The sequence below is a fragment of the Epinephelus fuscoguttatus genome, linkage group LG11, assembly GCF_011397635.1.
Source record: "Epinephelus fuscoguttatus linkage group LG11, E.fuscoguttatus.final_Chr_v1".
Taxonomy (NCBI): Eukaryota; Metazoa; Chordata; class Actinopteri; order Perciformes; family Serranidae; genus Epinephelus; species Epinephelus fuscoguttatus.
The window spans coordinates 21,306,957-21,328,515 of record NC_064762.1 but is presented as its reverse complement, the minus strand read 5'-3'; the positions used below and the strand labels follow the sequence as shown (position 1 = coordinate 21,328,515).

Below are 21,559 nucleotides of genomic sequence, written 5' to 3'. Positions count from 1 at the left end.
CATATTCTCAGAGGGGATTGTTTTGACAGGACAATATCACTGCAGATATTTAAATATGCCAGATTTCTACAGATTTTTCTGGTTAAAAAAAAAAACAACAACAAATTCTAGCTAAGGTAAACCCTAGAAATTAGGATTGTTTGGATAGTGGATTATGCTGCTGAAGCAAACACTGTCTCGACTGCTAGCTGTTGCCAGGAAGCTCATTGTCTCACAATCTGCAAGAGTCCATTTTAGCAAAAACCCAAACATAAGTTTCCGTTGCCTAATCCATTTTGCCAAAGTTCTGCATCAGGTCAGGTACCCAGCAGGGGCCCCAGAAAAAACAAAACGTTATTTGTGGGTGGTATTTTGTCTTTCTTAAATTTTTTTGTTCAGTCCTGGGTCAAACAAAAACATGCGGGTTGGACTGCAGTTTTTAGATATTAAATATATTAAAATGAAATGAAAATAATAATTTAATTTAAATGTTTTAATCCTCTGACTGCTGAGGTTGTGTATCGGCTCTGTCTGAGATTTGCTGCTCAATATTATGAGTTTAAATTTAAAATATTCATATGAATGAATTGTTTTGAAATATATTAAGTTTCACGTTATGAATTGTGCCAAAATGATCACTTAAATGTGTTGCCTAAGTGAATTATTTGAATAGTGCGTGGTTATTTTAGGATTTGCTTTGCGCTGGTTGGATCTTGTGTTGGCAGGTTGGTTCAAGTTACAGAACTAATTGGTCATATGTGCGTTTTGTATGGTGGATGTGGTATTATACGTTACAGTGTCGGTTTAGGAGCTGGTGTTGAAATCAAAAACTGTTCAGGACTGTTTTCTGCGACTTCTTTGGGTCGAGATTGTGTCAGTTTAATTAATTATGTTGCCATGAATTATTATTATGTACTCCAGGAGAGTACAGAAAGAAGTCTGATAGAATAATAAATAAATGAATAGATTATTAATGCTGTATTTGCAGATTTTAGTCACTGTTTTTTCCCCCAAAATAAAACTGTAAGGGCATGATTCCAGAACAAAATGAATTGTGAGGAAGAATATTTACTTCACCAAACAGTACAACTCTCAAATAAGTTAATCATATGTGCTACATGAAAAAATATGTACAAAGTAATTACAGATGTCAGATAAATGTAGTGGAGTAAAAGTACAGTAAAGCATTAAATGCAAATACCTAATCAAAGTGGAGGGGTAAGGAGTATTTCTAGATGTGTTTTCGAACAATGTGTTCTTTCAGCTTGTCTTTGGGAGGATCGTCCTGCTTCTTTACACTGAAACTGACCTCAGATATGCTCCCTCATAAACACCAGTGTGCACTGTGTGACTATAAAGTCAGCTTCGGTCACGTTGTCTATATCTACCTGTGACAGTTGTTTAACGGCCCCTTTCGCGTGACCTCTGCACTGATAAGAGGTCGATGCTCCTGTGTTAGGCTGTTATTAACCTCCAACGCCGCTCCTTCCACACCCTCTGTCTCTCTGCAGTGTTCTCTATTGACAGAAGAGACACTCTGTCAGGGGCATATGGTCACAGTGACAAGGTGAAAGTGCGCTCCTGCCACGTCGACACAGATCGAAGTGGGGGATAAGGAAAACAAAAACATGGTGATGTCTGCTGGTCACTTGAGTTTAAATCCAAAGAGATTCATTTCACTGTCTCTCAGTGTGTGTATTTATCCTCTCTGGTGTCACAAAGAGCTCCTGCAGAAATAACTGATTATGAGCATTATTGTTAGAGACTGCAACTCGACCTTGAATGTTATAAATGGCGATGAACAGACAGAAACAGGACGATTAAGAGGCCTTTTGCGCCATAATATTACAGGAGGTCACTGTGTTTTTCTCACTTTTTGTTGGGAATTGCTGAAGTGCAGGGAACAGGACTCCCATGCTCACATTGTGATGTGCACCTTACAGTGGTTTCACATTAATTTGAACACTTGCAGTGATAAGCTTCACAGAACCGTACAAATGCTCATTTTTTTTCTAGACCTAGGTACAAAAAGGATCAAGTCAGGGTTTCCACAGGTCGTTGAGATCCTTGAAAGCTTTTGGAAATTAACGTACATAGACATGGATCATCGAAAAGTGTTTGAATTAGTATATTACAATTTCAAGTTCTCTTGATATTTTTAACCTAACTTTAGTGACCAGGCGACATTCCACTGTCCACATGTGTGTGTCCTGCAGCTGCGTCATTGTTTCACACACCACCTGCCACCACTGACACAGCACTTTTGAGAAGTGTTCACACATTCAAGCACGCAGGTTTTGTCTGACTGAGGAAGCTTCAATACTACTTGGTACTCTGGGTCGATACCTTGAAAGTATCCAGCACCAATACCCCATTTTAAGAAATAAAGAACTCAGGTAATCTATTATTTATCAAGTATTTAATGAATTCCAGACTAATTTGTTTGATTAATTTCTTTAAGAAAAAAAAAAGTCAAAAATTGGAAAAACTGATGTAAGAGATCTTAAATTAAGTCCGTTATTGAATGTACAAGAGTCCGTCTGCCACAGAAATAGTGTGCCTTCAAGTTTTAGCCAAGGCCTGGTGCTTTAATTGTAGTATTCTGAATAAGTTTTTATGTGAAAAGTCTTTTGTATCAACTTGTTGGCAGTTTTTTTAACTTTTCTCCCTCCGTCCGAGCCCTTTTTTTTTTTTTTTTTTTTTTTAACCTCTGTCGGTGAAGATTTCATTGTGCCCAAACTATTTCCTGGAACATAGACCTCCTCGAGCCAGAGAGGAAGCAGATTAAAGACTAAATGGAGCAATTAACAAGTGAACTCCTACCGTCCCTCGGCTTTTCTCTGATTGCAGATAAAGGTTTGACATTCTGCAAGAAAAAGCCCTGAAGAGTGGTGAACCTAGGGACCTTGGAAGTAAAATTATACAAGGAGATCGGCATCAGTATTGATCCACTGATCCAACCTTGCGTTTGCTTCAATCATATTTCTCTTATTCTCTGTTTAGTCGTTGCTTTAGCTGGTAAAACTGACCCCCACTCCTCAGGAGGATTGAGAGAAAGAACTCAAAGGCAGCAGTTTGGGATTTGGAGCCTCATTGCACATAGATGAGGACTCTTATCTTAACTAGGAAGAGACAGGGAGCGGGACAGGAGACTTTTTTCCTCACTCCCCAAGCCACACTGGTCGCTAATCTCAATATTCACCTTTTGCAACATTGTGCCCGAGAGCAGGCCTCCCAGGGCACCTCTTTGTTTCTCAAGATTTCACAGCCAGAGAGATTTAGGGCCGTACACAGTCCCCAAACAATGACTGGCTACCCTCCAAAGAGGCTTGTGGAGTGGACAGACTTTTCCAGCAAGAGTCCCAAATTTAATTAGCTTCCCAGCCCAGTTAGAGGGGGAAACAATATCTCAAGAATAAGAGCTTTACAGGACCTAAATGGTTCAAACAAGGCAGTAAAGATGGAGCATCAAAAGCTTCTGATTTGCACTGTTCATGACCTGAATTTGTCTTTTTGTCTCATGAATAAAGCTTCAAGCAAACTCTATATATTTTCCAAAAAATTACCTCAAACACAAGTATGTACATCATCTGTTGAATGTAGCGCAGGTACACACTGATGTCGACACTTATCGACAGGAGAAAATGCAGCTCTCTCGTCTGTCTGTGTGCCAGGGTGTCGGGTTAACAAGCAAGCTGCTGCCAAGTGGGTTAGGGTGGAAATGAGAGCGCTGCTGTGGCCCCACGCCAACACACCACCACGAGTTCCTCACCACCACCATCACCATCACCATCACTACTGTACACTGTTACATGTGCCACTGCATGTCCTGGCACAACAAATGCAACCATACTCACAACATAAAGTTTCATTTTTCACACTACTGTGAACAAAATCACAACGTCTGTTTGTTGTATCCATGCACCCATTGATCAAAGTCTCTTTGATTTCTATGAACCAAAACGGGACTGCCGATGCTGGCCGCAGACTGAACTTTTGTACGACCTGTTACCCGTCAGCTGCCAATAGAGTCCTGGCATGGTGCACCACTGCTCCAGGGTATTCACACTTGCTGAAAGAAACTACTCACTGACATTTTAATGCCATAAAAAGTATTGAAAGTACAGTTTAATAGCTATTAATTCACCCAATTAAGGCAGCTTAATCTCTAATTGATGCAACTATCAAATTAAATGATAGTATTCAAACAGTTCACGTTCATAGATGTGTACAGATGGGAAAGTCCATCAATGACCAGACCAGACAAATGCCACAAAATGTGTAGTTTAGCAAAGCTCTAAAGGGAGGTCACAGTTAAGCTTTGACCTGTGGACATTTTTAGTGTTGTTTCACTTACTTTGCAAGTGTAATGTTGTATATCTTTTTTGATGGATATATTTGCTTTGTCTGAAATGTGTGCTTCTTAAAATTGTCTTGTATTAGCTAAATGGGCTTTCAGAACTTTCAAAATCTGTATCATCAGTGCACCTACAGTATATATATAATTCAGAAGTGCAAAGAAAGCAGCGCTATAGAATGGCAAAAATGCAGCATTGACTTTATACCATGAGCTGACATTTAAGCAACACTGTGCCTTCCTCAGAGCTTCAAGGGCCCTGGCACAAGCCAAGGTCAGCAGCCAGTCGGTGTCTGTCGTCCCAGTTTTTGTGGGGTGTCCCGCACTATTGGCATTTGGTCGGCCCCTGATGGCTGTTTTCCAGCCATTTCAGCATGTTGATGATGGAGTCCATCTGTGAATGAAATCACTCTGATTGGCATTTTAGTTCAGTGGACGAGAAAACAAATGACTGAAGTCAGAGGGCATCTGATCTAAAAACTTGTTGTATTAGGTTAAGATTTTCTTTCTTTTTTCCTTTTTTTCTTTTTTTTCTTTGTTGTTGCAAAAATGGTTCATAATTGTGTTTTTGTTTGTTAGCACATGATAAATATGCTCTGTTCTTTCAATATCGGCTTGTGTTGTTTATGTGCTAACTGGCTAACTCGCCTGAATCAGTCCTGTCAGTCTTTCAGGTTCCCTTTTAGAATGACAAACACAGGTTACCACTGCCTGCTGGTATGGAGAGTTACTTCCTCTCACACAGGCGCATTATCTACATGCTAGTTGGCTGTTGGCTGGGCTCTTTGCATTATGTTCAAGTGCAACTTTTAAGCCATGACATTAAGCGACACAACAGTTGGCCTAAGTTGCCACTAGTTCTGTAATGTTGGTTTGGTGTGTCTGGGCCTTAAAGGAATTGTGATGACCTCATATGTAGCATTACTTTGGCCAACAGATCTGTATAACATGAATAGTCCATTGATTAAAAACAATTAAAACAGTTCAGTGAGGAACACTTGAGTCAAAGAAAACTTGGTGGTATGGCTCTGTTCTGGGGCCTCTCTGCCTTTCATAGGCCTCCTCAGAAAGCCTCTTCCATGCGCCTAAGTGGAAAGCCTGAAGGCAGAGAGAGCAAACCTCCCTGCCCTTCCACGTGCAAACAAAGAAAGCCTTAGGCAGAGAAAGCAAACCTCCCTGCCCTTCCACGTGCAAACAAAGAAAGCCTGAGGCAGAGAAAGCAAACCTCCCTGCCCTTCCACATGCAAACAAAGAAAGCCTGAGGCAGAGAAAGCACACCTCCCTGCCCTTCCATGCGCCTACATGGAAAGCCTAAAGCAGGTTGCATAGAAAGGAATCGTGATCTATCAGCTCACTCCTGATTGGGCCGTTGGAGACCAGCTGATGTAGCTGGGATGTGAGCTGAGCTCAACATCGTGTCCTGCCTGCTATGCTCAATTTTATACAAGCTATTTAGCACACGCTATTCTTTAATAATTTGGCTTTGCAATGGTAAACAAATAGTATTTTCTAGGGTTAATTTCTCCCTCTATTTAAAGCATACTGTGGTATATTGTTCAACTTAAATATAAAGAGCTTAATATTAGCAGTTGTGCAGATCAGTACAACAGTTACAGAAATGAAAAGCATAATAATTTGTAACTATAATCCATTCGTCTTTTTGGTCGTTGCTCAAGAAATTGTTTCTAGTTAGTTGTAGCCCAAATCTGAAATTATTCATAGAACTGGAGCAAGACTGTGTGATTGGTAGCTGCCAAATTTTAGGGTCAGGTGATTTCTGGAAAGCAAATGAACCCTGTGAATAGGGCTGCCACGATTAGTCGACTAATCGATGACTAATCGACTATTAAAATAATCGATGACTATTTTAGTAGTTGACTAATCGGTTTGAGTCATGTTTCATAGAAAAGTACCATAAAAGTACCCCAAAATACTCTTACTGCAGCTTCTTACGGTCAAATATTGGCAGCTTTACACACTCTCCCATGACGGTGAAGTAAAACCCTTTGGCGTGACTAAGAAACAAGACATTAGATGATGTAATTTTGGGGTTTGTGAGAGACAGACCGACATTTTTCAACATTTTAACACATTTTTTGATGAAATGATTAGTCGACTAATCGAAGAAATAATCGACAGATTAGTCGACAATAAAAATAATCGTTAGTGGCAGCCCTACCTGTGAAGTTCAACATGCTGTTTGATTTTGGCTCTAAGTGGCTAAAGACATTTGTTCTCCAAACAAACCTGTCTGATAAACTAATGAGCTGATACATAAGTTTGTTTGTTCAGCAGCGCCTCCTTTAACTTCAGCTGTCCTCATCAGTAAAAGATCCTGATTCTGCATGAATATTTCAGTTGCAGGAAAACGCTGTGGCCGCCACCTGCTACCCAGGCCCCTAAACGCTCAAACCCTCCTATAAGTGGCGAAGCCGGCTCCTATTTTCCTCTGGCAGGATTACAGAGCTATCAGTTTACATTTAAGAATAGAGTAGAGGGCCTTTGGCAGCCATACTGGAGCAGGTGTGAAACACTCTATGAGCTTGCATGTGTTATGTTTAATCACTCATTTATTTATTTAAATTTAATGACAACAACACCACTGTCACCAATCATTGCTGGGGGAAAAAGTGCATCAAAAATTGTAATGGGAACAACATGTGCACCTAAAACCAAAAATGCCCATCTATCACCACAACTACAAAGCAGTTACAAGAGAACTATTTCTTAGTGTGTTAGTGGTGACTTGTTTGATGTATAGTTTGCCTTTATTCCTACTTTATTTTGCAAATACTATTGCATCAGTTCTACTATTAAGGTGTATGGATTAGGGTTGGGTTCCAAACTCAGTACTTTCAAGGGTACCAGCTGAATTACGTCAGCGCTATCGAGTATCAATTTATGTTACTTTCAGTGGTGCTAAATTTCAGTACCTGAGAGTGCATCTTGGTGAGAACAATGCTTTTTAGGCTGCTATGTCATGCTTGTTCACAGATTAAGTTACAGAGTACGGACGCACTGAAAAAAAGTACCGTTGGGTATCAGTGCCAAAGTCCAGGCACTAGTACCTTTAGTAGTTCAAATGTGACAGGTAGCTAACCCTGTTGATCAGCTACACTCAGACAAATCAGATCTTTATGACAGACTGTCCGCACTGTTATTTGTAGGTGATCAAGTCCAATTTGTAAGTCCAGATGTGACCTATCTATCTGCATGGGTCGCTATGGTAACAACGTGGGTGTCAGTAACTACGTAGCTATGCTTTCCAACCCAGAAGCATGAGAGGTATAAGTTCATTTCACCCTCTAGAGGTGCCTTCGGGGTCTGTCCACGGACTGTTCTTCTCCATGTTGTCCTCCATAGCAGTCTGCTAGCGGCAGTATGGATTCTGCTCAGCACTCCCATCACTTTGGATTTAAGCTGCTGTTGTGTGTCACATTGCAAGTGAGACAAAAGATGCAAAATCCGATCTGAACGATCAGAGTGGTTGGACTGAGTTGCAACTGTAGAAATCCAATTGGAATCGCATTTCAAACCACTGTCAAATATGGTTTTGGTGAGTTCAGTAGCTTAACAGGTAGAGTGGGCATCCCATGTGCAAAGGCCATGTCCTTGCCACAGTGGCTGCAGGTTCAATTCCAGCCCGTGATTCTTCGCTGCATGTTATCCCCTCTCTGTCCCCCCATTCAAACTGTCTTATCAAATAACAAATAACAAAGGCCAAAAAAATATCTTAAAATAATGTGGTTTGGATTCGATTTGCAAAAATCCCATTTTACGTGATCTTTTGCTGCCAGGGCAGGGCAATGTGGAGAAATTCACTTATGACTATATTTTTGAGCAAATACCTTGATATTGCATTGCAGAAATATTGTTAGGTTGACTATTGGTGCTGTCATAAAATATTTATACAGTAAAAGTTGTGCTAAATCATCATTAGTAATGTGGATATAATGACTTAAGTGGGTAAAGGCTAATAATAGAACAGCTAGAACAGTCTGTTAAGTTCAGAAAATGACATCACTTTACTGTAATGCAGCCTTGACAACCAGGAAAAGACAACACTTAGAATATTATTAAATCTAAAATATAGTCTCATATCACAGTATCTGTATCAGATCAATACATGGCCCAGCTCTAGTCCAGATTTTCCAAAACCAGACTGGATACAATCTTGATAATGCCAAAAAAATGTTTTGGGCTGACAGTCTGTAAAAAGGCTTTTCTCAGCCTCTTTCTGAGCTTCTTTTCTCCGTCCTCGTGCTTTGAAGATGCATTACTGGTAGTGTTTGGTTGGTTTCTATGGCACATCAGTAACATGAAAGACACCTGATATAGGAGAAGCATCATGAAACGTCTTGCTTTCACCTCTAATCACCCTATCAGGTGGCCGCAGCGGCTCAGCTCCAGTTTTGGGAAGCCAGATCCGCTCAGAGGGGACAACGGTGTTGTTGTTGGTCAAAAAGCTATTTTATCTTCAAAAAGTCAGCTTTACTAGAACCATAAACAGATGAAAGTGGTGGATTTTAGTCGGTTTTATCTTGAATTTAACAGGAGTTTCATGCCACTGGGGACATAAAAGTTGCTCTACTTAAGCAGGACCTTGTTCAGACTTGCCACAGAGCAACACCCACACAGTGAACTGCAGGATAATGAGGATAAGGGCCTGCAGATATGCACTTAAAATATAATATAAGAAGCAGGCGGAAGTCTGTTGAATCGTCAGCTCTGCCCTTCTGATCTGTGGAACAAGCAGGCCAAGCCTTTTCCTGATTTGGTCATACCGACTGCTTCAGTTGAAAGACCAGGTTTTTACTGCGCCGGCGTTCCTCTCTGACAGGAGCTTTTTACACCAATAATATTCAGAATATGGGAGAATAAAATGGCTAAGTGTAAACCCTTAAAACAGACAGCACTGGGTTAATTTTAACAATTTTACCTCCTTAAATTATGTTTGATTGATGGAAACATGTCATGTAAACACTGCTCCTGATTATTTTGTGTGTTTGTTACATTTATCATTTTATTTAGGGGATCATTTAAATAGTAATGTGGAAATTACAGCTGGAAAATGGACATTATTATTACTCAGAGGCCATGTTGTTGTCTTTAAATGCCTTATTTCACATGGCAATCTGTCCAACATTCAAATACAGAATAAAAGAAAACAAAGAAAGTAAGTATATCCTCACATTTGAGAAGCTGACATCCAAAATTGTTTGTTTTGGGGTTTTTTTTTGCATAAAAACTGTCTAAATAAATCCTTTCAGTTTGATTTTAGAGTTCTAATAATCAGAATAAAATCTTTCGAAACCAACACTACTGATTATTTTTTGTCTTTCGTAATATTTATTTTTGAATTAAGGGGATGGTTGCTCACATAGCCATGTGTTCGTACCTGCAGCAGTGTGTCGAAACATGTCTGTGTTGTTCAACGGTTCGTGAAACCACAACCCATCCTGACAGGAGTGCTGCTGCCTCTTTGCTTGGATTGCTTTTTAATATGTATTGATCCCTTTTAGTAATCGATACTGTATCCCTTATTACTTCCCTCTTACAGGAGCTCTCCTCATAGGCACAGATGTACTTTCACGGTGGACATTATCCAGTCGGGAATATTGAGCAAATGTTGAGTGCAGAGGAAATGCTCTGTCTGAGGGAGGAGACTGTAACCTCTATTTGAAGGTGACCAGGAGCTGGTCTGTGTGGGAGTGCAGCCTACTAGGGACCCCTTCTGGCTAGAGACTAGACTTCAGCAGCGCTTTCAGAAGTGACCCCTCATTGTTCTCACAATGTCAACCAGTCATTGTGTTTGCTTTAAACAGTGTGTGACATGTGTGATTGCAAGAAGCTGTAGTTTTGTCCAGCTGGAGATGGTTGATATGAGAAATAATCAGGTAGATGTTGGTCAGGCTGAAGAATAGAGATGAAACAGCTAGACAGGAAAGTCATTTAAGTAAGTCTTCTTGGTTTCTGCTTCTTAAATGTCAGGATTTGCTTGTTTCTTTCACCTTTTATTATAATAAAGTGAATATTTTTAGGTTTTTAGACTGTTGGTTAGACAATTTATAACTTTGAGAATGCACAAACAGTGAAGTGCAGACGGAACTTGGAACGTGAAGAGATGAGATTAAAACACCTCTTTTCCAGTACACCAGATGAGTTCTGTTATCTTGTCTTCATCAGCATAATGTCTGAGGCTGTTTCTGGTGTCCTTACAGGTCATTAATCAGTCATGTGACTGTAAAATCACCATGGACACCAAGTAAACAAAACAACATTATCCTTCTTCTTGTCTTCAGAATTACTCCTAATGGATACAACAGATGTATTAAATATAAATGCTAACAGATGTCATCTTAACCCATTACTGGGTAAAAATGTTGAATGTCATTTTTTCATTATCCGACACATTTTGTGCTTTTAAGAAGTCGTCACAGGCTCTGGAAACTTAATTTTAAAAGTGGTTTCCAGGCTGGCAGCTAGTTTTCAGTCATATTAGATGATATAACCTGCTATATTTTATGAAATTGAAAATATGGTTGCCATATTTTGAGCAATTTAGGTTGCTTTCACACCTAGAGTTGTCTTGCTTTGGTCCGAATCAGGGACTAATTTTGTCACAAAGTTGCATAATTGCCTAGAGTTGGTTTGTGTTCTCACGACAGTATTTACAAGTGGACCTTGCGCGAGAAAGCTGCTCTTGATTGGTCAGAATTTCTATGTGGGAAAAATCCAGGAAGTAAACCAAACGTTGAAGAAGAGTACACTTGCAAGATAAATGTGACACTTTCTAATGTCACAATGGAGGGACAACTACGCAGGTTGATTTTAGCGCTGCTCATCGTGGACTATATTGCTGTCATTGTTCATTTTAGTCAAACCATACAGTTTGAAAATGAGGCGCGGCTCCAACTAGAAAACAATGTTTTGATGCATTGGATGTGCTGAATGTGCATATTAAGGCAGTACAGGAGGAGGTGCACATTAATAATCCTCCAGGACTGTGACATGCTCATGTTTGACCCAAACAATGTGTCATGTGACTGCAGTTGGTTCAGATCCAGGTCGGAACACGTTCTCACCACAAACGAACCGCACCAGAGTTCGTTTGTAACCGGACAGAGACCACCTCTTCAAGAAGGTCTTGGCCCGGTTGTTCTGGTGCACACCCAAGTGTGATTGCTGTGTTCACACCTGCCCAAACGAACCGCACTCAGGGGGCAAACAAACTTGAGTTTGATTGAACCGAACCAAACAGGGCAGGTGTGAAAGCACCCTTAGATACTCTGCAGTTGCAGTGCATGTTTTCCTGTTTGCTGTCCCTACTTTTAAATATGCCTGGCTGTACCGCGACACAGATTGAAGATATTTCTAAGGTTGCCAGAAGTTAATAGCGCTACATCTCTATGCCTTAGTGGCAAAACTGATTTTAACTTTTTCCCCTTAGATTTTTCCTCCCACACACTTCTAACCAAACCATTTTGTGGAGCTCCATGACTTGTCTGTCTCCTGTCAGCCTCCCCTCACCACTTCTGTCTTACTCTGATGAGCACGCCGGCTAATGAATCCCTGAAACAAGCTGAAGCTACAGCAAACACACAGACCGCCATAATAGATTCCAGGTTGAAATAGACCGCTCTGCTCAGGGACCACGGCCGACACCCCGGGTTTGGACTGCAGCTTCCACGACGGATCAATGCAGGCAGTTTCTGCTGAGTGAGACCTCAGTAATCCTTTTTTGTTTCATCTCTCTCCCTGTCTGCCTGTCTCTCCTGTTTCCGTCAGGATGTATCCAATAAAAGAGGTTCCTGTGGAGGCAGAGGCACTGACTGACTGGCTGTATCAGAGGTTCGTGGAGAAGGAAGAGTTGCTGACCCACTTCTACGACACAGGTCTGTCTCACCATGTCACTTTGTTAAAGTTGAACTGAATTCTCCTCAATTCTGTGTAAAGAAACATAAACTATAATGATCCTTCAGCTATGGGACATATATCTTCTATTTAGCTAAAAAGGCTAAAAAATTTCATTCAATAGAAAAAAAAATTGAACCCTCTGAGTGGGTCGTTTCATGTGGTAAAGGTTGACTGACATTTTAGGGTCGTTGTTGCTAGGAGACACACTGTCATACAGTATATCCAAAGAGTAGCGTGGGTAATGAACCACTGGGAGATTTTACGTTACAGCATTTGGTTCAATCCACTGTGCTGTTAATAGTAAATGGTAAATGGATCGCACTTGTAAAGCACCTTTCTAGTCTTCCGACCACTCAAAGCACATTCACCCATTCACACACACATTAACACACTGGTGGCCGAGGCTACCACACCTGGTGCCACCTCCTACTCAGTAACCATTCACACGCTCTTGCGTTAGTTAGCTTAGCTTGCTAACGTAAGCACCACTATACCTTACTTTTTGTTCATGTAATTTAAACAGCTGCTGAATCACTCGGAAGCATTTTCCTCGCACTGTCTGTGCTGGAACACCTGTATTCAGCTTCTGTCTGAGACGCTCTGTTTTAGCCCCTTTTACACTGCCAGATTTTCCACGAATGTTGGGCCATTTTGCCGGCAAGCTGCGAGCATTTAGACACACAGAGCCGGATTGGCGAGTTGATCAGAGGCGCCCAATTTTCCACCTCGTAGGGTAGACATATTGGTGGAACACTTTTAGTTTAAACAGACCGAGGCGGCCTTCCGTAATGGGAGGGGCTGTTGAAGACTTGTGGGAGGAGCTGTTGATGACACTGCACGTGCAACGCACTGGCGGTGGATAAACAGGAAACAGCTGATAGCAGGAATAAGTGAGCAGCTAGTAGCAAGAGGGAAACACAAACCTGACAGACACTGTAAAGATGAGCAACTGAGGAGACAAGGAATTACGCACCCTCCTCGCAAATGAAGAGGCCATTAACCGTCAGATCACGGGGACGGTAAAGAACGGGCCAACTTATGAGAGAATCGCTGAAGGACTGACCAGTGGCTTCCCTTAGAGTACCTCACTGTTTACGTCACACGCTGAGCTACACGTTGTGTTACTTGCTCACACCCCCCATTGCCCCGAAAAAGACGCATTCTGTAAAAACAAAAGTAGGTAGGCGGCATTTTGCTGCACTCACCGATTTTGTTTTTATACTGCCAATGCTGAAAGAAGACTGATTGGGCTTTCCTGCAAATTTGCACAGTTCCTATCTAAAAAGGGCTTGAGACGCTCTGTCTTAGCTCCTGTTTCTTAAGCCCCCCTCTTGAAAAAGACAAGTCTGCTCTGATTGGTCAGTGTTTACAGGGCTTCTGTATCTCAATGTCTCGGCACCATCATTGCAGCTGGGGGACGACAGTAAGGGAGAATAGTGGCATACCCATACCCTAAAAAATCACCAATAAAAGCCTCAAAACAAAAATCTTCACAACTGGACACACTCCAGCAGAAATATGACCCGAAATCAGGGAGAAATTAACAACAGCAACAACCAATAGTCCATGTTTCAATGATGTTAGCTTGTGGCTAAATGTAGCAGTTTAGGCTATGTAATGTAAACACTTGAAGTAGCATGCCTGGAGCAGACGACCATATAAGGAAATCAATCACAAGCTGATGTCATCTTGTAGCTGAACATATGTTTACCTCATTATTTGGGCGGCAGTAGCTCAGTCCATAGGGACTTGGGTTGGCCACCAGTTCAAGTCCCCATCTGGATCAAGCATGTAGCGTGGACTGGTAGCTGGAGAGGTGTCAGCTCCCCTCCTGGGCACTGTCGAGGTGCCCCTGAACAAGGCACCAAACCCCCATCTGCTCAGGGCGCCTTTTCATTGGCAGCCCCCTCACGCTGACATCTCTCCATGTAATGCATGTTTACGTCCTGTTTATGCATGGGTGTGTGTGTGTATGACAACAGAGTAAAATAATTGAATTTCCCTTCGATTAATAAAGTATATCATCTTCTTCTTTCATCTTATTAGAAGCGTTTGATAATCTGACTGGTCTGTGTTTCTGTCCTCCACAGGATCATTCCCCGCTCAAGACGGACAGAAGGAGGCAGTGTCCCGGCAGATGACCCTCGACCCCGTGTGGCTGTGCTTTATCCAGACGTTTGCTTTCGCCTCCGGCTACATGTGGTACAGTGTCCTCCAGTACCTCTACTGCTGTTTATTTTGAGCACGCTGACGAGGCGAGCGTCTGTATCGGACCACTGGAAAAGCCTCAGGATCAGTTGGTGTGTGGCCCAGCGTCATACTTGCCCCCCCTTACGATGGATGAATGTACATTTGCAACAGTGGAGAGACTAAACAGGAAACTAAAAAGAAAAAAACATATGAGAAACACACAAACACACAGACAACAAATACAGATACAATATGAAACTGGTCACAGGCATAGTTAACTGCACACAACCCTAACACCACACACTCGCTCCAGCGGCCTAGCAGAATAATCTCTCACACTCGTCACGACTCACATTTTGATGTTTACACGTCCTCATACACGTAGACGCTCACACGTACATTACTTTTTATTCAAAGTGAACGAAATGAGGCTCAGGACTCCTCCAGAGGACGCTCTGGACCGGACTCTCTCTTCCCTTCCTAGGCTTTAGCCGTAGTAGTTTTACAGAGTATAAAGTACGTATGGACGTGTGTGTGTGTGAGTGAATATATGTGACTAGAAGCATAATGTCTGCCCTTATTCTTCTTCCTGGCGAGAGTTGATGAAGCCCACTGGACCTCTCTTTTCAGCCCGATGACTCGCCGGCCGGCCACACCTTCCAGAGCGAGCGGCCGTATGAACGTTGAGGCCGCGCGGCCGTATGAACGTTGAGGCCGCGCCACCGGCTGCTCCTCTGGCCTTCATTGCACTAAGGATCCATACTGCCCTAACTGCTCCCTGTCCCAGGAAATATTCCTGCGTGGTAGCTGTCAATGTTTTAATTTCTTTTTGTTTTTCTTCCCCTTAAACCTGCATATCTCCACGACAACGGCCATTGTATTTGTTGTTGATGTCTTTTTGTTGACTTTTTGTTTCCGCCTGTCTGTCGAGGCAGTATTCTGAGCTCACTGAGAAAAAAGGGGGATCATGTTTACACTGGCGGCCCTGCTGAAAGCCTAAAGGGAAGGCGGCTATGATGCGGCGTTCGATTTAAGGATTCGGTGTCAGACGTTGAGGAGATGGTGCCGTTATTTTAAATAAAGGAAAAGGGGCACGCAGGGCGAGAATTGCACTCTGATCACCTTAAAAAAAAAGTTCCTCTTTGTGGATTCACCCTCTGCTCTCTAACATGCATACACACACTTACACACACACACACACACGTGCACACACAGCCATGTGCAGCTACACACAGCAGAGTGTCTCGAAAAGGATCATCTCAGCAAGCCAGACTGAGAAGGAAGGCAGAGACTCTTCTTCCCCCATCGGACTACATAGTTTTACAAATATTTAAGCCATATGCTTAGTGTCGTCGGGCGGGAAACAGACAAGGGGGGGAAAACATGGTTTTTATAGGAAGCTACCCTAATGTTCAGCATTCTAAAATAGAGATTTTGGCTTACAGAACTATAGGTGTCATTACTGTAAATTTACAGCATAACCTGCCTAAGTGAGTGTGTGTGGTTGTCTCTCCCCCACCCCTCCCCCCCTCCCCATTTTTGATATATATGATTCATGTCGTGTTGCTCTGTGACGTCAGAGTGTGGCGGCAAAAAATTTCACCTCGAGTGGTCGAATTTGAGTTCATTTTAAACCACATGAAACTGTCGTCCTCATGTCATGGTATGTTTAAATCTTGTACATAACAAAGCTGAGGAAGAGTTTTCATCGTTGGAAATGACGGCAGCGTTTTTGGTCCGTGATGATTTCAGAGGATTTTAGTTTGAAACATGAATGTTTTTTTTTGTTGTTGTTTTTTTTAATTTAAGAAGAAAGCAAGGGTCGTCCCCTTCACTTCTCAGTGTTAACCCTGTTTAGTTTTTTTTTGTTGTTGTTGTTTTGACCAGGAAGTTGTTTTGTGAGCTACTGTACGTCCGTGTGCTGGCTGACGCAACGTTTGCACAGTGACACATGGGCCCAAACTTGTACCATTGTACAGTTTAAAATCATCAGGATCTTGTGGGAAAAACCTCGACAATCAAGCCTTACCTGATGTCCTGGTGGACCACAATCCCAAATAATGCTGTTTCCTCACACCCCCCTCTTAACCAACTTTTGTTTTTAAGATGGTTTCATGGTGTCAAGTGAGGAAAGGATCACTCTTCACTACGGAGGGAAACTGGCAGGGCCCTGCAATGACGCAGCTGTTCTCTCTCTCTCGAATGTACTTGTGTTGTGGTTTTACGGTCAATTATATGTAATTTGCTTAGCCTGCTTTAATTAGGGGAATTCTAGAGGAGCAGCAATTATCATTGTCATAAAACTAATGCATTAAAGGTGCATTTTAGTCGATTACTGCCCTCTCCGTGTGCCACTGTCAGTAGAAACTGTGTGTTAAACGCAACAACAAAAAAAAGGGCTACCTTACTGGGTAGGTAAAAAGTTTTAAACCAGGCTGTAAATGTGATTCATCCAGCGGCCCTATCAGATTCCCCTCCATCGTGAGAGTGACTTGAAATAAAGCTTCATCTTTTTTTCGTTTTTTTTTTTTTTAATTTCACCTTTTTTTTTTTTTTTTTTAAATTCTGACCATGTTTCCAAAGAAGGCAGGGAAATACTGTTTTCCTAGATGTGGTTTTAGGAAATAAACACAATAGGGATTTAAACAAATTATACTAGAGCTGTCTGTAATTTTCCATTTTGTACTTCTCCTTTAATTCCTAGCTACACAGCCATTTTACAACACAAAAGACTTGTGCTGGAATAAAACATCATAAAGATCCTAACGGTGTAATGCTTTTCTTTTTGACAAGTGTTATGTCCTTTACGTAAATCATCACAGTAAATGTGGACGTGTGGGATCTACATCATCTGTCATCGCAGGTTTTAATTTATGAACACACTGGATATAAAGAAAAATGAAAGTGTACACACTAGCTTGATATTTTGGGAATTATATGTATTGGTTTTCTTGTCAAGAGTTGAATGAGGAGATCAATACAGTTGTCATGTCTAATACACCTGTGGGACCACCATTGATCTCAGCCGTCATGACAGTCTTTCAGAGGCTGTAGCGTGCTGAGTTTTGAAGCTACAGTGAAGACACTGGTATCACATGAAAATTCAAGACCTGAGGAACACATTGGCACCAACCAGGGGTCTCATTTATAAACAATGCGTAGGATCCATACAAAAAAATGTACGCCAAAAAATATTAAACAATTTCTACAATCAGGCCTCCACCTCACTATCTGCATCACCAGTTCCTTGTCCCCAAATGTTCATAAGCATGGGTCAAAGTTTCTCCCATCAAGTCTGTTTTTAATAGATCACAACTTGTGCGTGGGAAGTGGCGTCCGCCTTTTTCAGGCCTTGTTTTCTGTGTACGCAATGTTTATGAATGAGACCCCAGGGGCTAAATATCGCTCCAAAGTTTGGCTAAATTTTGTCGAAGAACAAATAAGTATGGCCATTTTCATAGGGGTCCCCTGACCTCTCACCTCAAGATGTCAAAATGAAATACAGATGTGTCCACTTTATGCGCTAGTTCTATGCAGTGTTGGGCAAAAACATGCAGTACAGATGTGTTATTTTCATCTACTGTATGGAAATATTTCTGTGTACTTTACTCCTTGAACAGTCTTGGAATTACACACATTGGGTATGAACGTAAAGCTGAGACTTGTGGATTCAGTAAGCCTAGTTTTATTCATGTGTGATGATGTTTGCCTTCATGATAGCCATTTCATTTTTATGCTTCGGAGCTAGTGATAGTCATGGCCAGAGGCGTTTTGTTTTCAGGTTGTCCTTACATCTGACCATGTCATTCTCGTGAGCGGGATATCTCAAGAACACCTTGAGGGAATTTCTTTAAATGTAACACAAACTTTAACTCAGACTGAAGAATGATTCGATTAGAATTTGGTGGGTGAAGGTCAAAGGTTAAAGTCAGTCAAGACTTCATACACTAATCAAGACAAAATCTCACACAAACGTTTAACATGTTTTCACAGACATGGCTGTTAACTCTAAGAGAAACTTGACTGTGGGGAGGCATACATCTGCAGGGGGCAGTAATTCTAGTTTTAAATGGCCTTCACTGTATAAAATGACCGACTGTGACCTCTTGGATAATCTCAGCCTCCTGAAACCTGGAAAAAATGGCTCTACGGTGGGTCTGAGAATATGAAGCTGCAGCCTCGGCATTAAGACTGAAATCAGGAGAAACAGCTTGCCTGATACACTTTAGGAAAACTGAAAATGTGTTAAAGAAAAATAAATATCACATGGGGGGAAATTAAGGCCTGAAAAATAAAATGAAGTGAAATATAAATAGAAGAGTAAAACTTTTTGGTTATTTTTACCAACTGATTGGAGGTTAAAGGTTTGTAAGTATAATGATTTATTATTTTTTTTTATACACCATTTTAATTATCTAATATTTATTGACTTAGTTATATTTTGACATGTCTGATAGCTTGTAATACATTTTGGCACTGTATTTGAAGGGGTCAGACAAGCAATAGGTAATACAGGACATTTGCACGTCATTAAATAGTCTTAAATTTGAATTTTTGAGCTCCTAATTACCACATTTTTATCTGATTTTAAATTATCCATCTTTTAATTTCTTTTTGTCAAAATGAGTCAAGCTCTTCTGCATGAAAGTCCACATTTATAATGTTCCATATCTTTAAACCTGCTGCTGAACCTAATGCTGTCTATTTACTTGCACTTACTTCACTTTATTAACTGCATTCCTATATACAACCTTCCTCTGCACCAGACCACTCATATGCTATTTACCTTTATACCGAACTGCAGTGTTTGAATAAGAAAAATATGATTTGTTTTAAAAATCTGTCTTAAATTTAATGAAATATTACCTTGGAAATGTCTTCAAAAGCATTAAATTTAAGTGTCCGATACCTGTAAGCACCCTGAGTTCAGTAATCCCAACTAGAAAAGTCACAACTTGTAGTTTTAACACTTTTTATAATGTAGATAGAGCCTTACAGGTGTTTATAGCTGGGTTATTTATTCATTTATACCTATAGACGGAGCCAGGCTAGCTGTTCGTATTTAAGCCGAGTAGCTGCATATTTACCATACACAGAGTGGTATTGATAATCTCATCATCTGCGAGAATCCAGAATGTTTCCCTAAATGTCAAACTATTTGTTAATTATTCCCCCATCGTATGCAGGGATCCTAAAGGTCCTGTAGAAATTACAAAGCATCCTTTGTAACTGATTTTAAATGACGCTCTTGTACGAGTCGTTCTCTTTTGTCTGCAGATGTAAATGTCAGCGTTTGCATTTTTCTCCTCACTGAGGTTCCCGGGCTGAGAACGGTCTCCAGGTAACCAGAGCCAGTGTTTGCTCAGTCCTGTGCCCGTTGTTTAACTGTGGTGTCACTCACCAGCTGTTGAGAGTCACTGGTTTATATTACCGAGCTCTGATTTCAGCTGTGACGTCAGGTCTCTTGTCTGGGGGCCAGTGTGAGTGTGAACTCTCAGCACAAGACTGCAGAGATCTGTTTACCCTGGTGGAAGGTTCACTGGTGCATCACACATATACATTATTAGTGTTTCCTGTCTGGAACAAGCCTGATGTACATCTGTGTAGGAATGTAAGGACTGTGGATAGATACCAAGGTGTGGTTGGATGCCGGACAAACGGGGACACTCTAAGTTGGCTGATTCAGATAAATTAAAAGATAACAAGAGGTTTCAGGGTCATCTGCCAGAATATTTTGAATGTCAGACTCTTAATTTCCTGCATTCTGGTGAATTTTTAAACACCAATTTAAGGGGTCAATGTCTTTAAATTCCTCTGCTACTGTCATGTTGATGTTGAGAGGGACATGTCCCCTGTGTCCTCCACCAAAGTCTATATCTGGCTATGGCCTGTAATATTTCCTTCTGAATTATTGTGGGTATGTGGTACCATGAAATGTTAAGTAAAGTAATAGTAGGCATACAACAACACTGTACTAAAGAAATTGTTTGGCGACATGGGAAATATTATAACTTATTGTCAAGAGCTGAGAAGAATGACCAGATTGATACCACTTTTATGTCTGTATGGTCAATATGAAGCTGCAGCCAGCAGTCGGCTAGCTTAGTATAGCCTAGCTTAGCTTAGTTTAGTGAGGTAATTTAGGGGTTCTGAATGGGTCAAAGAAATTGTTGGATATGGTGGGTAATACTCTTACTCTCTTTCTTGCAGAAACTTATAGGATACATATGATGCTAAAGCAGGCAGCTAGTTAGCTTAGCCTAGCATAAAGGCTGGGTACAGGGGGAAATGGCTAGCGTGGCTCTGTCAAAAGAATATTAGCCTACCAGCACCTCTAAAGTTCACCGACTAACACATTATAGTTTAGTTTACCTGAACAAAGACAGAACTGTAAAAACAACAACTTATGGTTTTTCTTTCCAAACTACCTCTTAGCAGGGACCAGTTGACCACCAACCAGTGGGGACTCCAGGAAGTCACTTGACTTAACCAATAAATCGTTTCTTAACCACCGTTACACTTCTGTTTTTGTTTGTATTTTAGAGAATAGAGATAAAATGTTAGTCATAGAGCTTTGAGTAAGTTACAGGGGGCTGTGATCTGTTTGTAGACGATGTTTGTAGACCGAAAGAATGAGGTCATGGGTGCAAGCAGCCGAAACTAGTTTCCTTGGAAGGGTGGCTGGGCTCAGCCTTAGAGATAGGGTAAGAAGCTCGGACATCTGGAGGAAGCTCGGAGTAGAGCCGCTGCTCCTTTGCAGCAAAACGGGTCAGTTGAGGCGGTAAAGGCATGTGATCAGGATGGGCGTTCCGGGCATGTCCCATTGATAGGAGGCCCTGGAGCAGACCCAGAACACACTGGAGGGATTATATATCTCCTCTGGGAGAGGGACGTTTGAGGTGCTTTGCTCGGCCTGCTGCCCCCACAGCAAGACTTTGGATGCGCAGTTGAAAATTGTTTATGTATCATTTTGTCGGTTAACGTTAGCTGTCTTGGACCAAACAGGGGTTTGAGACAGATCTGTGATCTGTTTGGAGACCCAGTAGCAAGAAAAACAAACACGCAAATGTACACTAAAAAATGTCAGTCGACATCACGTAATGTGTTTTTTTAATC

General features: G+C 41.4%; 1 protein-coding gene across 2 annotated transcripts in view; it reads left to right on the top strand.

Moving 5' to 3' along the window:
• The window catches only part of lpgat1 (lysophosphatidylglycerol acyltransferase 1), an 81,491-nt gene extending 64,282 nt beyond the window's left edge, over positions 1-17,209 (top strand). For both annotated transcript variants that reach the window (XM_049589119.1, XM_049589118.1), the window contains 2 exons: positions 12,125-12,231; positions 14,344-17,209. In XM_049589119.1, coding sequence (XP_049445076.1) covers positions 12,125-12,231; positions 14,344-14,495 — 259 coding nt within the window. In that variant the 3' untranslated portion in view covers positions 14,496-17,209. The remainder of the gene's footprint in view (positions 1-12,124; positions 12,232-14,343) is intronic.
• The last annotated feature ends 4,350 nt before the right edge of the window (positions 17,210-21,559 follow it).